This window comes from Pundamilia nyererei, unplaced genomic scaffold, assembly GCF_000239375.1.
Source record: "Pundamilia nyererei isolate P.nyererei 1_Seehausen unplaced genomic scaffold, PunNye1.0 scaffold00244, whole genome shotgun sequence".
Classification (NCBI taxonomy): Eukaryota; Metazoa; Chordata; class Actinopteri; order Cichliformes; family Cichlidae; genus Pundamilia; species Pundamilia nyererei.
The window spans coordinates 351,132-371,782 of record NW_005187645.1 but is presented as its reverse complement, the minus strand read 5'-3'; the positions used below and the strand labels follow the sequence as shown (position 1 = coordinate 371,782).

Below are 20,651 nucleotides of genomic sequence, written 5' to 3'. Positions count from 1 at the left end.
CTGAAACGCAAGACTGCCACACATCTGTTCGACCAACGCCAGTTGATCTAAACGCCAGTAGATCTGGAACACCGGTGCCTTTGGTAACTTTAGTCGGGGCGGAGCATTTCCAGCTGGTTTCCGTTATAAGAGGCAACACAGCCATTTCCCCCAAATAACTCTAACGACCGCTGTTTTTAAATACCACAACCTCAGTCACCCCAACCACTCACAACTTTAAAAGACAGCTTACATCTGTCGGTAAATAATAAAATCTGTTTCTGTTTACTTTCTGTTTCCCGTCGGGATGTTAATCCTTACATGCTTTTCAGGTCAAGTTTGAGAGCAGGTTCATTGTGTGTCAAATTCCTGCGTGTCTTATGTTGGCCGTGTGAGAAGTTATGTTTACAACACTTTCACTTTAAGGAGGATGTTGTTAATGTTAATGTTAATTACAGAATTACAAAATCATGCGTGTTGTTATGATACCTGTAGTGATGGAGTGTTGCCAGCTGTGGGCGCAGCGGCATCCACGCTGGCCTTTGAGACGCGTCACCATGTCATGACGTCATTGTGACGTGGTAGAGCGTCATATTGAAAAAAAAAAGAATTAGTGTGTTTTACAGCCCTCTCAATGGCCTTTCATATGCTATATTACTCAATATGTTTTTTTTTTAAATTCAAGGTAACCTTTGACCTCGAACTTTGACAAAGTGAACTTTGACCTAACAGTGAAGGTAAAGGTCAAATGGGCATTCCTTATTTTCCACATACATTTTTCATTTAAATTATTATGCCTGTCATGATTTCATGTCTTAGGTGAAACAGGGCATGATATTATGGGATAGTAGGTGTTTTTTCCTTCTAAACAAAGTGTTGTACAGTCTCCCTTCTTTCTTCTTGTAATAATGTCAGACATGCTATTTATACATTCAAATCTATAGCTCAAGATTTGTTGCAGACATGATATGGGAAACCTTGCCTGGGTCGAAATTATCCTGGATTACACTGTGAAGGTATGAAATAGAAACAAAATGTAAAGGTTAGAGGAAATGATTAATTAATGGGTCCACTCTGTGCCTACCACATGGCCATTAATAACAGTAGTGACCAGGTTCACCATTTTCAGCGGCTGGAAGACGTAAATTAAGAAATAGTCTGTAATGCTCATGAAAGCAGATTGTTACTGGTGGAAAGATTATCCTAAACGCAATTTTTGGAAGGAAACATGACTTGCAGTTTGCACATTTTTGTTGTTTTTAATCAGTGTCTTACTCTGTATGAGCTGTAACATCTGTCTTTTTTAAACACTTTTCTTTCTTCACCAATCAGCGGAAGTGTTTGAAAATATTTGCTGGATTGACTGAATTTCCAGTCAAAGTGATCCACTGGTCCAGTTTAAATCCGACCTGAAAACTGTCACACTCCAGGACGGGTGTCTACATGTGTACTGGTTTCTTAATGTAGGGTGGGGTATCTGTTTTTGAAGTTTCCTCCTTATCAGTCAAAAACAGGTGATGCATGTTCACAGATTTTAGTTACTCACTGTTGGAGGGATTTATAACCCACTGACCCTAAAGGCTGGTCAGTTTAGAACAGCAGACCCTTCATTCAAACACAGAGGGTGTGTGAGAGATTAGATTAGAACTAGATACTCGTGTCAATGAATGCATCCTGTATGTTCTGGGATGATTTGTGTTTCCTCTCCAGGTGAAGGTAGAAAGTGTGTGTGAGCTGATGTGGATGTGAATTCAGCAGCATGGATCAGTGTGAGGACAGAGAGGAGAGAGTCCCTCCCTCTAAAAACACTCTGTGTGGGGAACATGAGAGCCAGACCAAAGCTCAGAGGTGAGATGACCATCTCTAACTGTCCATGACTCTTCTCCATGTCACAGCTCAGCACTCACATCACTGCTCCATCATTATTCACAGGAACCAACCTGGAGCTGAACCCAGCTGTGTGTCCTTAAAGAGTGATGCCTCAGTTGAACGCCACATTGAATTTAAACAACAACCCTCTGCTGCAGGGAGGTAAACATGAACATGGGCTTTTTTGCATCTTATTTACATGACAGAGTTTAATAGTTTACCACAAGTTTAAAATGACAAATACAATTTAAAATATTTAAGAAAATGTTTTAAAACGATACAAACACATTTATTGAAGAATTGAAGAGGTAAATCATCTAAAACAGCTACCCACAGAATCTGAATGGTTCCTGTTCCCGTTAAATTAACCAAGTGTTAACAAAGAATACAGTTTAGGAACTAAAACAGATCTTCTGAGCCACTGTTCCAAATGCTTTGTCGCCTTTTGTTTTCAGCCTCGTGTGTTGGACAGCAAGCAAGCCCTGGTCACATGACCTCAGGGACCTGCTGGGAATGTATGGATGTAAAAGTTCACTTATATATGTTGGTGCTTGTCCATGCAGGGCCCTGAAAGTCAAGGTCAAAACCTTAAACTGGATTCTGAATTTAACGGGGAGCCAGTGCAGCTGAATCAGCAGGGGTGTGACAGGGGAAAACTTGGAGGACTTGGTCAGAAGCTTTGCAGCAGCGTTCTGAACAACTTGCAGATGCTCCAAAGAGGCTTTACATAAACAAGTAAACAAAGAATTACAATAGTCCAGACGAGATGAAACAAATGCATGAATGACAATTTCTAATTCGGAGCGCGATACAATGGGACTCAGCTTAGCAATGTTTCTCAAGTGATAAAAACAGGAGCAAACCAAAGATTTTACATGGGCATCCAAAGTCAGAGCTGAGTCAATACTAACACCAAGGCTCCTGATAGACGGTTTTGCAAATGTAGCAAGTGGACCCAAGTTTTCCATAACACTAGGTACAAAATTTTTAAGAGCACAAACAAGAACTTCAGTCTTCATTTAGTTGAAGAAAGTTTCCAGCCATCCAACATCTAATGGAGTCTATGCACTTATGCAAAATCTGTAGCTTGGAAACATCACGGGGCTTAAAGGAGATATATAACTGAATATCATCTGCATAGCAGTGATATGAAATGTCCTTAAAAGTGCTCAATAAGTGTTGAAGAGGAAGTAAATACAGTAAGAACAATAAAGGCCCCAAAACTGAACCTTGTGGCACACCATAGGCAAGAAAAGTAGAAGAGGAACTGTACTTAGAGGTAGCCACAGAAAAGGATCGTTCATGCAAATAGGATTCAAACCAGTCCAAAGCAGCCCCTGATATACCCACCCAGTGTCTCAGCCTATCTAGCAGAATATGATGGTCCACAGTATCAAAGGCGGAGGTCAGGTCCAACATCAACAGAATGGAGCATTCTCCTGCATCACATCTCATCAAAATGTCGTTGGAGACTCTAAGAAGTGTAGTTTCAGTAGAGTGAGCTCTACGAAAGCCAGATTGGAATTTATGCAGAATGCTGTATTCATCTAGAACAGCTATAAGCTGCTTAGCCACAACCTTTTCTAAAATCTTAGAAATGAACGGTAATTTTGAAATCGGTCTGTAGCTACTGAGAAGAGAAGCATTAAGCTTAGGTTTTTTTTAACAGTGGGTGAATAACAGCATTCTTACAATAAACAGGGACCTGACCAGAAACCAGTGAGGTATTGATAATTGTGAAGCATCAAAGTAGAGATGAGTACTGCTACCATCAGCGGTGCTAGCAGCAGCAGGTCATCGGCCTCACGTCTGTGTTTTAATCATTCTGCTCAGGTGGTTAGAATTGACATACAGACCTTCATTTTCTTTATATGCTTGTTACCACAGACAGCCTCTACCTTATATTCCACCTGCTGAGTAGCTGATCGATATCTTAGGACGACACTTATTTGGCTTTGTTCATTACTGAAGTATGATGAATTAGTTTAAGTGACTTGAATTTCTTTTTCCACTCAGCGAGGTCAGCAGCTTTTATTCTTCCACTAAAACAAATGTGATGCCTTCCTAATTTGTTTCCAACCATTTCATTATACAGTAATTGTTAACTTACCCATATTACACAAACACTGTGAACTAGGGCTGCCACGATTCCTCGAGTAGTCACGATTACGTTGACGACTAATTTAATAGTCGACGCGTCTTTTGAAACTTTTTAAGATCCTGAAAGACGCCGGAATAAGTAGGATTTAAGAGTGTAGTAACGGACTGAAACAAAAGATGGCAGCAATGCATTTACAAGGATGCCAGCTGCTGTTAAACGCCAAAGAAGAAGAAGCAGTCTGCGTCCAAATTCAGAGGCCGCATTTGTAGGCCGATTACGTTACAGTGACGCGACAAAGGCTGTCCAAACTTGAAGACTTCTCCAAATGCAGCAGGCAAATGCGTCCTTAATTTCCCCCAGATCTGAAGGATTGGTCGGGTGTATCATTCGTGACACAACCTATCCCAGAATTCATAGCGCGGCTCAGTCAATTCCAGTTTCCAACAATGGCGGCAGCTACTTAGGTTTAATGTTACTGTTATTACTCTTTCTGGGTTGCAAAATAAAGTTTTCAGATATTTTCAGGCGAGAATGTAGCTGTGTAAACTTCAAATATTTGCTCAATTTATCAAGACATCACACATTTGCAAAAGTGATCCGACGTTTTCATAGACGAGCTGGCCGGGAGGTCAAGGTTCAACTCCCGGCACATCGTTTTCAAACCGTCTGCGGTCTTTTGCTACTCAGGTTTAACATGATACAGTATAAGTCACTTAGATAACTTAAAAATGCTATTGCTTGGCTTTTTTCAGTGTTTTGTTTGTTCCTGAGTAAACCGGTTTAGCTGAGATTAAAGTTTTAGTTTTCACACAGTTGAATAAACGTCAAACAGAAAACCAATTAAACAGAAGTGTGAGATGGTAGAGAATTTACTCCAGTGTCCTGTTATATTTTAGATAGCAAGGAGCAGACGGCTGCGTTTATTAAACTCCACCAAGACAATCTGCAAATTTCATTAAAAGTTTAATAAACCATCATCTTATCTTTAGTTTTGGTTAGCATTATACCTTAAACACTTTAAACACTAAGCTAATGATAGTTATATAAGAGCAGATGCATGCTGGTGCAATATCCTGTACATTTTATGTCCAATGGATCTAATTAGTCGACTAATCGCAAAAATAATCAGTGACTAGTCGACTATCAAAATAATCGTTTGTGGCAGCCCTTTTGTGAACCATGTAAACCAGCACAACATGATCTCAGATTCAAAGGTAACCATCAGAGGAGGAGCAAAGCCAGCAGGAATCATCAGCTGAGCGTTTTTTGTCGTCATCAAACGAGTACAAACTACTGCAAACAAAGAAAGTTGTTAGTGTAGGAAGAATGCCTTTCTTGTTAGCTTCCTCCATACTATGTAAACTGTTAAAAACTCTGTATTTTGAACATGAACCTGAGCACAGCTACATCTCCTTGAAGACTGCTGCCTCAGTTGAACATCATATTGATGTTATTAGAAAGCAGGATGAGAGCGAGACTAGAGCTCAGATGTGAGTTGACCATGTCTAACTGTCACAAACTCTCTGACCTCCATGGCACTGCTGAGCCCTCAAATCAATGCACCGTCTTTATTTACAGAAATACAGTTAGGACTACAGCTGGATCTGACCCCAGTCCTGAACCTAGCAATGTGTCCTTGAAGAGCACTGCCTCAGCTGAACGGGTCATTGAATTTAAAGGACAGCCCTGTACTGCGGAGAGGTAAACATGAGCTTTGCTCCACATACAGAGCTCCGAAATGTCTTAACAAAGGAATATGTCAATTTTTCAACATGAGCTCAGCTTGATGTGTTTTTGTTTTTAGTGAAAGTCAAAGAAGAAAAAACTAAAACACGGCTGATGACGGAGTTTATGAGTCTAGTGTGTGTTTGAAATGAAAAAGAGATTTACGAACATGTTGAAAAAAAGAAAAGCTCAGAAAAACCAAGTTAATAAAGAGTTAACTGCATTAAGGACGCTGTGTAAATGTACATAAAATTTGTATTTGATCATTTTTAAATCTCATAAATCCACATCTTATTTACAATTGAATACAGACAACATATAAAATCTTTAAATAAGCCAATGTACCATTTTAAGAAGAGCAGTAGCTCATTTTGAATTTGATGGCAGCAGCACAGCCCAGTGGAACAAGGTTGCCACTGTGTAGAACTCTCTCTTCTTTACACAACAGTCCATAAACATCTGGGACCAGTTGCTGGACCTTTGGGAGAGCAATGGTGTCTCATTCTTGTTTGATATAGTATTTTCGCTGCTCAACAGCTCCAGGTCTTCTTTGTTATATTTTTCATTTTATGATGCACCAAAGGTTTTAGTTGTTTGAAGATCTGGACTGCAGGTAGGCCAGCTCTACATTCAGGCTCCTCTAAAACCGTTTAGCACTGATGGTGCCTTTAAGATTTGCAAGCTGCGAGTTCCATAGGCACCAGTGCACGCCCACACATCAGAGGCTCCGGCTGTCAAACTGAACACTGATACCAAGCTGCATGTTTTTTCCCCCTCTTTAGTCTGGGGGATGAAAGATCCATGTCTTCCAAAAAGAATTTCAAATTTTCTTTTGTCTGATGACAGAACAGTTTTCCACTTTTCCTCAGTCCATTTTAAATAAGCTTTGGCCCGGAGAAAGCAGTGCTATTTCTGGATTATTTTCACTTCTTACTTATTTTTTTGCATGAAAAAGCTTTAACCTGCATTTGCGTATGCCATGGGGAAGTGTTCCTTAGCTCATCCAGTGATTTTCATGACAGAGTCATGCCTACACTGCAAAAACTCAAAATCTTACCAAGTATATTTGTCTAATTTCTAGTCAAAATAATCTCATTACACTTAAAATAAGAAAGTCAGCTAGAGAGTAACATTTAAGTTAGATATAGAAACTTGTTTTTAGACAGTGCATCTTGGACCTGGAGAATTTTCACTTGTTCCATTGGCAGTTTTTTCACTTAATACAAGATATTCTTGCTTGAAATAAGTGAAATAAATCTGCCAATGAAACAAGTGATGATCTTCCATTGGCACCCTACGATGATGCAGTAGATGATGAGATAGTCACAGACTTCACAAATTTACATTGAGGAACATTATTCTGAAATTGTTCAGTAATTTGTAGATGCATTTTGTTGCAGACCAGTAAACTCTGCCCATCTTTATTTCAGAGAAACTCTGCCTCCCCAAGATGATATTTATTTCATTAATTAACTAATTATTGTACAATGGTTCTGTTGTTTTGTTTTTTTAGCACCACTTACTTTTTGTCACAATCATAACTTAAAAAAAACATTTTTCCTAATCCTGGGTCTTTGATCCAGAGTTGTGAGGTTTTGTAATGAATTCTTGCTTATTATTTAAAGTTCTGTTTGTTATCTAGTTTTTTTAATTGTTACATTCAATTGTTATGTTTCTCCTTTATATCTTGAGGTTTTTGGCTGTTTATTTCCAGTAGTTGTTTTGGCAGGATACATAGATTCTTGTGCTATTTTTTAGCCTTGTGTTCGTCTGCGTTAAGTTTGAGTGTTTTCTCAGGTAATTCCTGAATATTTATTTGTATTATTAGCCTTCTCTGTCTTGTTTGTAGTTCAACATCTTTAGTGCTGCAGAAATGTGCTGGTTAGCAAAGCTGCCTTATATTCCACCTGTTGAGTAGCTGATTGACATCTTAGGATCAATACTTAGTTGTAGGGCTGGGCGATATGACCCAAAATTCATATCTCGATATTTTTTAGCTGGATGGCGATATAAGATATATATCTCGATTTTTTTTTTTAAAGCCATAAGTTAAGAACAAAAAGAGATTTATAGTCACACTGTGTCCCAGATGTCACACGGGCACTTTTATTTACATACAGCGTAGATGTACATGAAGAAATTACTCAAAAATAAATTATCAGCATTTATTAAATAATCATGGTCCATAAATAAAAGAAAACAATGTTGTTTTTGTGCATAACAAAAAGCTCACAATTGTGCAGTCAAAACGTAAACTAATATACGCTGAGCATAATAACAAAGAGACAGATTTCACAGCTGCACCACGTCTCTGAACAGGTGCCATTTGTGGTCCTTATACACACACAGTACGGTAATATTACGTTGAAGCACAGTACGTATCACTCCGCGAGGCTCCTCCTCGGTAGCCATAATCCTCCGACAATCCATCAAGCGGTGCAGCTCCGTAGCTTAGCAAAGTCATATTAAAACATTTTTGACAGATTGCTGAGCGCTGTGTACCACATAAAATCGGTTCGTGGTCAGTAAGCACAACCAGAATTCATACATAAGACGCACTGTCGATTTTTGAGAAAATGAAAGGATTTTAGGCCGTGCAGCTCCTCCGGGCTGCATGTCGTTAGCGCGGTTAGCTCGTTAGCGCGGTTAGCTCACTAACACGTTGACGCCGTCCAGCCCCACGCACGGGGCGATCTGCAGTAACTCTGTTGGATTGTGTGTCCACAGGTGTTTGTATTTTGCGCCGTAATAAAATGACGGTAAAAGGCTCCGCCCACCCCCCATCCAGGTCTTACCATGCAACGACTCTGTGAATGCACTGGAGAGGTGTAGTGGGAGAGTCCTCCGTCAGGAATGAGATATGTGTGTCGACTTTTTATTCTCCCTTAAGATTATCGTGCCATAACGCTGCCCAGAGCAGCTCTGCTAACAAACTCGCTAACGGAGATTTTCCGCTTTCATCTTGTCATTGCCTGCAGGTGAAGCTATGGGGGAGGGGGAGGCCGAGTAACGTTGCGTAGAGACAAAAGTGGACGAAAGAGAGGCAAAACTGCGGCTCCACAAGTATAATTATAACGTAACATAGACTATATCGATATAAACGATATTGTCACATCTTATATCTCGTATGAAAATATATTGATATTTTTAAAAAACTCGATATATCGCCCAGCCCTACTTAGTTGGCTTTGTTTATTACTGAAGAATGATGGTTTAGTTTAAGTGATTCGAATGTATAACAAGTGTGATGCCACTTTTATGGATTTTTAACCATTTTATTATACAGTAGTTGTTAATTTACACAGAAAATAGACACAAAAATGTGTCATTTGAACAAGAACAGTTGCTCATTTTGAATTTGATAGCAGCAACACAATATATATATATATATATATATATAACTTGTATGGGCAAAGTGTATAAAAATCACTTGCCAAGCATAAAACTGAATGAAGCCAATTCTTGAAATTTTCTTTACAGTGTCACCAGGTCAGATGTTCCCACTGGTCCGACTGTCCAGCAGGATAAAAAACACCTGGACTCCATATTTAAGGTCTGTACGTTTACAATTACTTGTTTTTTTCTGTTCATTTCATTGTAAGTTTTTCAATTTTTCACAAAGAATAAAATTCAAAAGAAAAGCTTAATAATTTGATTTAGCTCCTGATGGAACTTTATTCAGCCAGAAACTCCACATAAGGACTACAAACAGATTGAATTAGATTAAAACTAGGAGAAAGTTTATTTGCACTTTCAGTTAAGCTAATGTTAACTAACTTTAGCAGGGAGAAAGCAAGTTTTATCGATTGAAGACTGGGTGTGGGCTACCAGGAATTTGACTGACGTGGCTTTCTTCTGGCTGACGTTAGCTAATGCTCTTTTTGCTAGTATGGACACATTTCAAGGTGTCTAATGTAACAAAATGAGGTGGATAAAGTCAGCTGATCATTCCAATCCTATGTTGCTCATCTGGATGATAAAATATCTTGCCAATATTTTGTAAGTTAATAATAATAAGTAACCGTTGACTGATTTATGTAATGTTGTTAAATTATAAGTGGTTGTAAATGTTATTATATGCAAAACAATTAATGAATCGAAATCCTAGTTGTCTTATCTTCTAAATACTTTACCAGGTAATATTATCCATGATAACCACACATCGATTATGTGGTTATTGTTCGTATAGTCTATTTACAACTTACTTAAATATTTAGTTATCCTTTTTTAGAGCTTTGGATTGTGAATATAACCAGAACTTCAGAGAATATCAAGGTTCTGTTCTTTTTCCAGCACACCAGTGCTGATTCGCCATGTCCCTTTTCACTGTAGGAGAAAAACAAGGTAGCCGGTAAGTCCGGTCAGGAGAATCACTTCACCGGAGAGGCATAAAACATATATTGTATCAGCAGATACTGTTATAATTGTGTAAAAAGCAATCATGGCTAATGCTTGCTTGCTTCAATATAAAGGGCAATAAAGAAAGAACTAGACCATTACATTAAAAGTATGTCCAACATATAGCTGATGCATGGCTGATGTTTCTCAATGATTTCAGTCTGAATGTGAATGTAGCATTCAAATAATGTTTTCCAGCTGTTGGAGGAGAACCTCAATGCTTTTGTGAAGAATGAACTGAAAAAGATCCAGAAGGTTCTGAGTCCAGATTACATAAAGAGTCAGGCAGAGGAGTTGTTGCAGGGTGACCATGAGATGGAGAGGAAGAGCAGCAGCGAGGCATTTCTTCGGATCACAGCGAACTTCCTGAGAATAATGAAGCAGGAGGTGCTGGCTCAACGTCTGGAGAATAGTAAGAGGATTTCTCTAAAGATATAATAAGTGGTAGACCATTTTATTATTATTACTATTATTATTTATATTACATAAATGTTGTTTGTGTATTCTTTTAGGATTCCCCATCATGTGTCAGAATAAACTTAAATCTAACCTGAAAAAGAAGTTCCAGTGTGTGTTTGAGGGAATTGCTAAAGCCGGAAACCCAACCCTTCTGAATCAGATCTACACAGAGCTCTACATCACAGAGGGAGGGACTGCAGAGGTCAACCAAGAACATGAGATTAGACAGATTGAAACAACATCCAGGAAATCAGACAGACCAGAAACAACAATTAGACAAAAAGACCTCTTCCAGACATCTGGAAGAGATAAGCCAATCAGAACAGTCCTGACAAAGGGAGTGGCTGGCATTGGAAAAACATTCTTAACGCAGAAGTACATACTAGATTGGGCTGCTGAAAAAGCCAACCAGGACATCCAATTCATGTTTCCATTCACTTTCAGAGAGCTGAATTTGTTGAAAGAGAAAAAGTTCAGCCTGGTGGAACTTGTTCATCACTTCTTTACTGAAACCAAAGAAGCAGGAATCTGCAGCTTTGAAGACTTCCAGGTTGTGTTTATCTTTGATGGTCTGGATGAGTGTCGACTTCCTCTAGACTTCCACTACACAGAGACCCTGACTGATGTTACAGAGCCCACTGCAGTGGGTGTGCTGCTCACAAACCTCATCAGAGGTAAGCTGGTTCCATCTGCTCGAATCTGGATAACCACACGACCTGCAGCAGCCAATCAGATCTATGCTGAGTGTATTGACATGGTGACAGAGGTTAGAGGGTTCACTGAACAACAGAAGGAGAAGTACTTCAAGAAGAGATTCAGAGAAGAACAGGCCAGCAGGATCATCTCCCATATCAAGACATCACGAAGCCTCCACATCATGTGCCACATCCCAGTCTTCTGCTGGATCACTGCTACAGTTGTGGAGGATGTGCTGAAAACCAAAAAGAGGAGAGAGTTGCCTAAGAACTTGACTGAGATGTACATCCACTTCCTGGTGGTTCAGGCCAAAGTGAAGAAGGTCAAGTATGATGGAGGATTTGAGACAGATCCACACTGGAGTCCAGAGAGCAGGAAGATGATTGAGTCTTTGGGAAAACTGGCTTTTGAGCAGCTGCAGAGAGGAAACCTGATCTTCTATGAATCAGACCTGACAGAGTGTGGCATCGATATCAGAGCAGCCTCAGTGTACTCAGGAGTGTTCACACAGATCTTTAAAGAGGAGAGAGGACTGTACCAGGACAAGGTGTTCTGCTTTGTTCATCTGAGTGTTCAGGAGTTTCTGGCTGCTCTTCATGTCCATCTGACCTTTATTAAGTCTGCTATCAATCTGCTGGAAGATCAAATCTCCCAGAAGTGTGAAACAAGAGAATTTGCAGAGACACAATTCTATGTGAGTGCTGTGGACAAGACTTTAAAGAGTCCAAATGGACACCTGGACTTGTTACTCCGCTTCCTTCTTGGTCTCTCACTGAAGGAAAATCAGACTCTCCTACGAGGTCTTTTGACACAGATAGGCTGTGGCTCACAGACCAAGCAGGAAAATATCCTGTACATCAAAGAGAAGATCAATCAGAATCTGTCTGCAGAGAAAAGCATCAACCTGTTCCACTGTCTGAATGAACTGAATGATCATTCTCTAGTGGAGAAGATCCAACAGGCCCTGAGTTCAGGAAGTCTCTCTACAGATAAACTGTCTCCTGCTCAGTGGTCAGCTCTGGCCTTCATCTTACTGTCATCAGAAGAAGATCTGAATGTGTTTGACCTGAAGAAATACTCTGCTTCAGAGGAGGCTCTTTTGAGGCTGCTGCCAGTGACCAAAGCCTCCTGCAAAGCTCTGTAAGTAAACAGTGGTGTTTCTTTACAATCCATTACTTAGTGGACAGTGGAGAGTATTTAATAACTTACTACACATTTTCTTATTTCCATTTTCTCTTATTTTATTTTATTTTTTTTACATTTTGCAGACTGAATATCTGTAACCTGTCAGTGAGAAGCTGTGAAGATCTGTCCTCAGTTCTCAGCTCCCCGTCCTCTAATCTCAAAGAACTTGACCTGAGTAACAACAACCTGCAGGATTCCGGCGTGAAGCTGCTGGCTTCTGGACTGAAGAGTTCACATTGTATACTGGAAAGTCTTAGGTCAGTATTCACATATCTGTTACAACTCATAACATGTAGATGAATTTGTAAGACTGTATGATTTGCAAATTAATTGTTGCATATCCTTCTTTATTTTGGATTTTAGTTTTATTAAGATTTTATATTATTTTCCTCTGCTTTTGCTTCTTGCTTGTGACTGTGAATTCACATTTAACCCTTTAAAGCCGGTTTTGCGTAACTATTTTTAAATACCTGTAGAACCGGAACCACGTAAGCTAGCGCAATAATATTTTTTTGCATATGAAACCAGAGGAGTTGTACTTACATCTTATGCCATCAGCTTGTCCTAGGTCACGGTTTCCTTCCACATATAGCTTTGCAAAAATTGCATAAAAAGCGCTTGCAGGAAGAAAAACACAATATTCCAGAAACACACTTTGCCGATGCGATCAGCTGTTCGTAACACTTCCTACATTGAAATAGACATCAGCGTGACCAATCGCATGTCCCCCATTACCTGCCCAAAACCGGAAGTGACGTCATTTTCGCGGAAAATGTAGTTTTTTACTTGTAGGCCTTAAAAGCCTATACTGTTTTTTGTTTTTTTTTAAAGTCATGTTTGACATGCTTAGAACTCAAATTGCACTGCTTTAAATAGTTTATTTTGATGCACATGCTGTTTTCTTTGCAAATTTGCATCATAGGGTTGTTTTTAGTTTTTTCTGCAGTATATAAAAATTGTTGTATCTCAAAAATAAAACTATGAAGACACTCAAAATAAATTTCCTGTTGTTGTAAACTATTTTTTGCAACTTCTTTGTATTTAAAGTTTTGAGGGATGAACCTCTTAAATTTCTCCAAGTAGAAATATATGTAAAAAAGACAAAAACGAATTTGAAATTATTTGTAGTTTATTGCACTTTTTTGCAATTTATGCAGTTACTATGGACTTAATGCAAACATATTATTAAAATTTGGGCTATAACAGTTGTATTGATGTATAGCAACAAAAATGGCACTGCAGCATGTAAAAATATAAAGTAAGCTCTGGTGGACTTGGTTCTATGGTAGGTCTTAAAGGGTTAAAAAAACCTTTTAGTAATACTCTTGTCAAACACTTTACCCTTCAATACATTTAAATGTTTGAACTGTGATGATCAAATATTTTTAGACTTTTCCTTCTGAATGACACTTCGGTGACGTTCTTTTAGATATTCACTTTGTTCTCATAAAAATATAATAAGTTTGATGATTTTACTTTTCATCATCGGGTCAATATTTTGGCTTAATGAACCACAGCTCTAAGAAAACCTTTGTCTGGTGTTACTAAAGCCAACTGTGATTTGATAGCAGCCTTGAGCTAGTCTGTATTTTTATACTTTTTGTGGAAGGTGTTAATCATCATAGTCTGCACAACTGTCAACTATCAACACTGTTCTCCATGACTGTGGTTGGGTGTTACTGACCTAGACTGCTTATACAATGTTTGAATACTTTTTTACTGTAATATGACCATAGTTGAGATTTCTGATTATCATGTGCTATAAGCTACAATTATCAATGTTAAAACAAAGGCTTGAAATGTTTCACTTTCACTATAGAATACATACAAGTTTACCATACCACATTAAATTACAAAAAAGTATTTTCACAATATTCCAGTGTTCACATGCTGGATGGACTAGGGAACGATATCAAGTGAACTATGTTGATCTGTGAAATCAGAACCCCAGTACACGAAATCTGCCTCGGCTCTCTGTTTATAAAGTCTAGTCTCTGATCCTATGAGCATTATCCAGTTGAGAGTGCAGAGCTTAGATGGAGCCAACAGATGAGGGGATTTGCTCAGTTCTAACTGCATCTATTCTGGATGTCTATCCTTCTTATCTCTGAGGAACCCTTGTAGCTCAAGGAAGATTCCCCAGCAACACATATTAATGACAGCTCCCATCTAGATCAGTGCTCTAGGAATATGACTGGTTTTATTTTAGTGACTCGGTAAACTAAGCCACAGGGGTCTGTAACTTTTAAAAGCCTGGACTAACCTGTAAGAGCTACTAACTAATTTGGGATTAATACTCAGATTTTTAAACAATAATTAAATCACCTGAGTTATACTAAGTTAATTAACCTACTCTGAACGAATGCTGATTTCTTCTGATACTTGAGTTAAATTTATCATCAACTCATCCTCATATGAAAATCAGTTTTAACATAATTCTTTTTTAAATTCAAATACATAGGAATCATTTTTTCTTACTATTTCTCTTCAAAACTCTGGGCTTGTCAATTATACTATATAGATAACTATAGTAATAGTAAATATACTTACTAGAGTTTATTTTATTAGCTCATACATATGTTATAGTCAGAGATTTTTTTTATATTCCCAGCTTCTCAATGTCACACACACACACACACACACACACACACACACACACACACACACACACACACACACACACACACACACAGCCTCCAAGTCCAACTCACACACACTCTCAGTGAGAAGCAATTAAGCAGTTAAGTATGATCAACTGTCAACAAACTCACATATGAATTATGGTTCTGTGTTTAACAATCACAACATACTTAATACCTTTTTTTTTCATTCAGAATCATATATAAAGATGAGCTGGAGACACATTTTTTCTTTTCACAAGGCAGAAGCTGGATCATGTCTATACACAAAATCCAGACATTGGAGCAGACATTATAAACTGTATTGCTCATTAATCATATTATTAGACTTCGGTTATATTTTTGATTAAGATGAAGACATAGTGTTTTCAGTGGGAGAAACATTTCATCACTCACCCAAGTGACTTCTTTAGTCTCAGCTGATTGAAGGTTTCCCCAACCTTATGAACAGTACATTTGCATAACGACTGAAACTAGCACCACGGATTAAGATAATTTATTCATAGCATTCTGTATCATTTTAAACATACAAGGCTGGATGTTGAGTCCTTTTACCCTCTCTCACATGTAATTGGTGTAAGCGGGGGGACCTTGTCTCTTCAAATGCTTAATAAGAACCAACTCAATGACAGATTTGAATAGGTGGAATCAAATCTGAAAACACAGCACAAGAAATGGCTTTAAAGATGAACACACAAATGACAGATATAGACTGATATATATACTGATATTTAGAATACTATGACATGATAGCTGCTAGCTCCCTGTTTCAGTTATTGCTCTTCTTATTTTAATATGTCATATTATTTCACAGCACACAGCAATTCCCTGAGAGTTTCCTTCATATATGTTGTGTGTGTCTGTAGTCTATCAGGCTGTCTGATCGCAAAAGAAGGCTCTGATTCTCTGGCCTCAGCTCTAACGTCCAACCCCTCCCATCTGAGAGAACTCGACCTGAGCTACAATCATCTGGGAGAGTCAGCAGTGAAGCTCTTGTCTTCTGGACTGGAGAATCCAGACTGGAGTCTGGACACTCTCAGGTATGGAGAGGACTGCTACACCCACAGACAATTTCTAATAGAGGGAGGAGTGATTGAAAATATTTCTCACTGTTGATCTGTTTATTGGACTATTGCGAAATTTTGACTGATCTGTTAATCACTGATGTTAGGAGCATTTTTCCTCTTACAAGAGGCAGTGAACATAAATTGGATATATTTGTGTGTAGCAGCTGCAGGAACATCTTTGTCATTGTTTAGTTTAGACAGATGTGTGTGTCTGTCCTTGTGTGTAAAAGAGCGATGTAATGTGCAGGATGTAACCCCCTCCTTCTCTCAGGGTGGAGCCTTCAGGAGACCAATGGTTGACACCAGGTCTGAGGAAGTGTAAGTGTGTTTTTAATGTGATTCATGAACACAAAGCAGCACACATTCAACCATATTCAAACTGTCACATCACTCAGTCACATCTCTGATGTCAGGAGTCATCATCAAAGTGTCAATCAATGAACAGATGATGGATCAATAACTGCAGCTGGATTGTGTTTGTTCTCTCCATCAGATTCCTGTCAACTCACAATCAACACAAACACAGTACACAAGAATCTTAAGCTGTCTGACAACAACAGGAAGGTGACATATGTTAAGGAGGAGCAGCCATATCCTGATCATCCAGACAGATTTGATGACTGGTGCCCCCAGGTGCTGTGTAGAGAAGGTCTGACTGGTCGCTGTTACTGGGAGGTCGAGAAAAATGGACAGGTTCACATATCAGTGAGTTATGAAAGAATCCCAAGAAAAGGGCACAGAGATGAAAGAAATGACATTGAATTTGGATTTAACGATCAGTCCTGGTGTCTCAGCTTCTCTAAACGAGGTTGCTTTGCTTGGCACAACAATAGAGAAACGTTCATCTGCTCTTCCTATTGTTGGTCTGGCAGAGTAGCAGTGTATCTGGACTGTCCTGCTGGCACTCTGTCCTTCTACAGAGTCTCCTCTGACACTCTGATCCACCTCCACACCTTCAACACCACATTCACTGAACCTCTTTATCCTGGATTTGGGTTTGTGTTCAGAACAACATCAGGGTTTTCGATCTCTCTTGATTCTTCAGCTTCTCTGTGTTCAGTTTAGTGTAAATAGCGTCTTGTCTCATTATTTCTCTCTGTACCGTCCAAACTTTAATGTCACCATGTCTTTTGATGAATGAATAAGTTATAAGTGTAATCAAATAGAAAACATCATTTTATGGTCTTCAACTTGAACCCTCTCAGGCTCAAATTAAGTTTTTGTTGCTAATGCACAAAAGAATACCTGCAGTGGTACTTCTGAGTAAAAAAAACTCATAAAATATGTATGTGGGGTAATCAGGTTGTTAGCGTTTAACGGTTGCAAATCTGCAACGCCTGCCTTGAGAGGGTTAAAGAAACCTTTCTATACTGTCCCATACTGTCTGGGTAAAATTTGACCCTTTTTTTTTTTTTTTACAATAGAGTTCATTACCCTCAGTACCATTCGTTTTAGCCTTTGAATTTTTTAATTTGCTTTTTGCTAAAGTAGTACCACAATTACAATATTTCAGAACTTAGTGTATGTTGCTACAGATGTTTGTACCCTGAGCATGTTCCAGGTCAGATTTGATTATGCATTGAATGAGCAGCAAATGTTAGCACTTCCAGACAAGCTGTTGAACAGAGATGAACTATTCCGAGAAATATTCAGAGAAGAAATATTCATATATGAATATATGTATATTTTCAATATTTTTCAATATATGAATATTGAAATATTCAGAGAAGAGGAGCATAGCTAAATAAATATAAAAGGGTATATAAAAGGGTGGTTCTCTGGCCTCAGATAAATAAATATAAAGGGTATACAGGAGGCAGCACGGTGGCACGGTGGTTAGCACTGTTGCCGCACAGCAAGAAGGTCCTGAGTTCAATTCCACCATCAGGCCGGGGTCTTTCTGTGTGGAGTTTGCATGTTCTCCCCGTGTTTGCGTGGGTTCCCTCCGGGTACTCCGGCTTCCTCCCACCGTCCAAAGACATGCAACTTGAGGGGATAGGTTAATTGGATAATCCAAATTACCACTAGGTGTGAATGTGCGAGTGAATGTGAGTGCGAATGGTTGTCTGTCCCTGTGTGTTGGCCCTGCGACAGACTGGCGACCTTTCCAGGGTGTACCCCGCCTCTCGCCCTATGACAGCTGGGATAGGCTTCAGCGCCCCCCGCGACCCTGAAAAGGATAAGCGGAAGCGAATGAATGGATGGATGGATGGGTATACAGGAGCTCCATTTGTAGCAGTATATCTGGACTGGCCCGCTGGCACTCTGTCCTTCTACAGAGTCTCCTCTGACACTCTGATCCACCTCCACACCTTCAACACCCCATTCACTGAACCTCTTTATCCTGGGTTTGGGTTTTTATTCAGGACTCCAACAAACTTCATTTGTCCTTTTGGTTCTTCAGCATCTCTGTGTTCAGTTTAGTATAATTAGTCCCTGAAGCTCAGTTCATCTCAGGTGATTCAGTTCATGTTGGTGGCAGGTAAGTTTGCAGCAGATGAGATAAACTGTGATATCAGAGAGCAGCCACTGTCAAGTACTCACTACCTTAAACTTCTACAAGTGGAAGTATTTAGTTCTCAGTTCTTCCGTTTATTTAGGTGGCTGTGGATATGGAGGTACAGGGCCTTATGGTTGCTCAGGTGTCATAGATAAAGTACTGTATGAATGTGTGTCAGTTAATGAATTATAATCTAATAACTGAGAGGTTATCAAAGCAGGATACACCCTGGAAAACTTGCTAATCTATCACGACATCTGTTCAACTGTCAATCACCATACCAGCTGAATGGACTTTAAGTTAGTCTTACTGTCACATTTTTACCTAAATCCAGCCCACTGCAGACCAGATAGTTATTTTAGTTATAAAACACCTCAACATTTTTGTGTCTTATTCCTTCAGTTTTGTCTTGTAGTCTCTGGGATCTCATTAGAATAAGACATTCATTTGTTAGATCAGAACTGGGAGTCTCTGCAAAGTTTCCCTAGTTGATAAAATTACTCACCCACAGTCTTTAAACCCAGAAGATTTAACACTTTGATCTGAGCATGAACACCATGAGGTAGTCTGTTTTCTGCTGGCTGTGATTGTTGTAACTGTCCACAAGCTGTTTTTGTACAGTATTGGCGACTTGATGGACTAAACTTAAAACAATGCCACTTTCTTGTAGATACACTGAATCTATTTTAAGATAATTTCATTCAGAAAAAGTGTGTTTTTGAGTGTTTACAAAAGCACTGAAAACATGCCAGAAATAAACTCTATGCAATTATGAACATTGCAACTCAAGTAACTACCCTATATCTCAAAACCAATGTAATGCTGCTGAAGTTGCGTAGCTACATAGGCAATGACTATGAAGCGCAAAAAGAAAAGCTTCTGTGGACACATACCATGAGTCACACTGATGATTGTTGTGATTTTTCCAGTAACTGAATCATGGAATGATGTTCTTTTACTGTATTTTGCAATACCTCTAGACCCATGACGTCTCAACACAGTACACAGTGTTTTTAAATATGATGTGATTCATGCATGGTTACAGTTACTGAGGTATATCTAAAAATTAAATAGAGCACTGGTTTTGTAAGGAAGTAAAATAGTAGATATCTGCTGGTGGTTTTGAATGTGTTGAATAAAATGTATCGAAGAACTTGCTTGGCTAAATCTGCCTATTAAGTTTCAGGATGTGAATCAAGACTGGACCAAGACTCCTGTTGGTCACTGCATATTAGTCATTTGCATGACATTTAATACTAAATACTTTCTTATTATCAGTGATGAACGTTAGCTCTGAATGCCATTGTGAATATCGTCCTTGTCAGTGCTGTATGCATGGAGTTGTAGTTCCTGAGAGTGACCACTGGATGGCAATAAAATAATAAAAATAAAATAAAGCGTTTCTGTAATGCGTAAATTTGAATAAAGATCCAGTAAAAACAAAATTTTGCATATAATCAGTGGACTCCGCACTTGTACCGGGTGTTTCTTAGTTCTCCTGGTCACCCGAGCTTCTCATCCAACATAAACAGAAATTAAATGATAAAAAAAACGTTCTGTTTATCTGATAGATATTTTACTAAATACAGCTGATGTCTCACATTAGACATTTTTTCTAAATGAGTGTTGGTGTATTATTATTAAATGAGGGTTACTGCTGACAACAGTGTTTAACAGCTTATTATTATCATTGTTCTCATGATCAGACTGATAAAAATTAAACCTCAGGATCGGTGTGAAAATGATTCTTGTCGGTATATGAAAAATTGTACTTATTGACAGCGACCATCAGGAGGCAGTAATAGATACACTTTCTTAATGAGTCGCTGCCACTAGAACAGCCAGGTCACGGGCTTTTTATGCTCGCTGTTCTCTCCCTCATGAACAATGTATGCAGTGTTGTGTACTGTCAGAGTGGTTTTACCCAACGTGGCCAGGTTATTTAACATGGTGCACTTCATGACTGCAATAGTATTTATGAATGACACAATAACTTTAACATCACTTTCATTTTATAGATACATACATTTATT

General features: G+C 38.8%; 1 protein-coding gene across 2 annotated transcripts; it reads left to right on the top strand.

Annotated features, from left to right (window-relative positions):
- The first annotated feature begins 1,815 nt into the window (after window positions 1-1,815).
- LOC102209134 (protein NLRC3-like) lies at window positions 1,816-17,316 on the top strand. 2 transcript variants are annotated; one of them, XM_013914999.1, is made up of 11 exons: window positions 1,816-1,827; window positions 1,912-2,010; window positions 2,304-2,363; window positions 5,528-5,650; window positions 9,155-9,227; window positions 10,271-10,484; window positions 10,585-12,367; window positions 12,496-12,669; window positions 15,918-16,091; window positions 16,390-16,436; window positions 16,612-17,316. In XM_013914999.1, exons 6-11 carry the CDS (start codon window positions 10,388-10,390, stop codon window positions 17,181-17,183), a joined length of 2,847 nt encoding a protein of 948 aa, XP_013770453.1. In that variant the 5' UTR covers window positions 1,816-1,827; window positions 1,912-2,010; window positions 2,304-2,363; window positions 5,528-5,650; window positions 9,155-9,227; window positions 10,271-10,387; the 3' UTR covers window positions 17,184-17,316. The 2 variants fall into 2 exon arrangements, with proteins under 2 accessions (XP_013770453.1, XP_013770452.1); XM_013914998.1 differs by lacking the exon at window positions 2,304-2,363.
- The last annotated feature ends 3,335 nt before the right edge of the window (window positions 17,317-20,651 follow it).

Bases quoted from the DNA above. Each gene is read 5' to 3' on its own strand.
- LOC102209134 (XM_013914998.1), top strand. From the start codon at position 10,388: ATGGAGAGGAAGAGCAGCAGCGAGGCATTTCTTCGGATCACAGCGAAC. The intron at 12,368-12,495 runs GTAAGTAAACAG...TACATTTTGCAG, and splicing joins AAAGCCTCCTGCAAAGCTCT to ACTGAATATCTGTAACCTGT. The intron at 12,670-15,917 runs GTCAGTATTCAC...GTGTGTCTGTAG, and splicing joins TGTATACTGGAAAGTCTTAG to TCTATCAGGCTGTCTGATCG.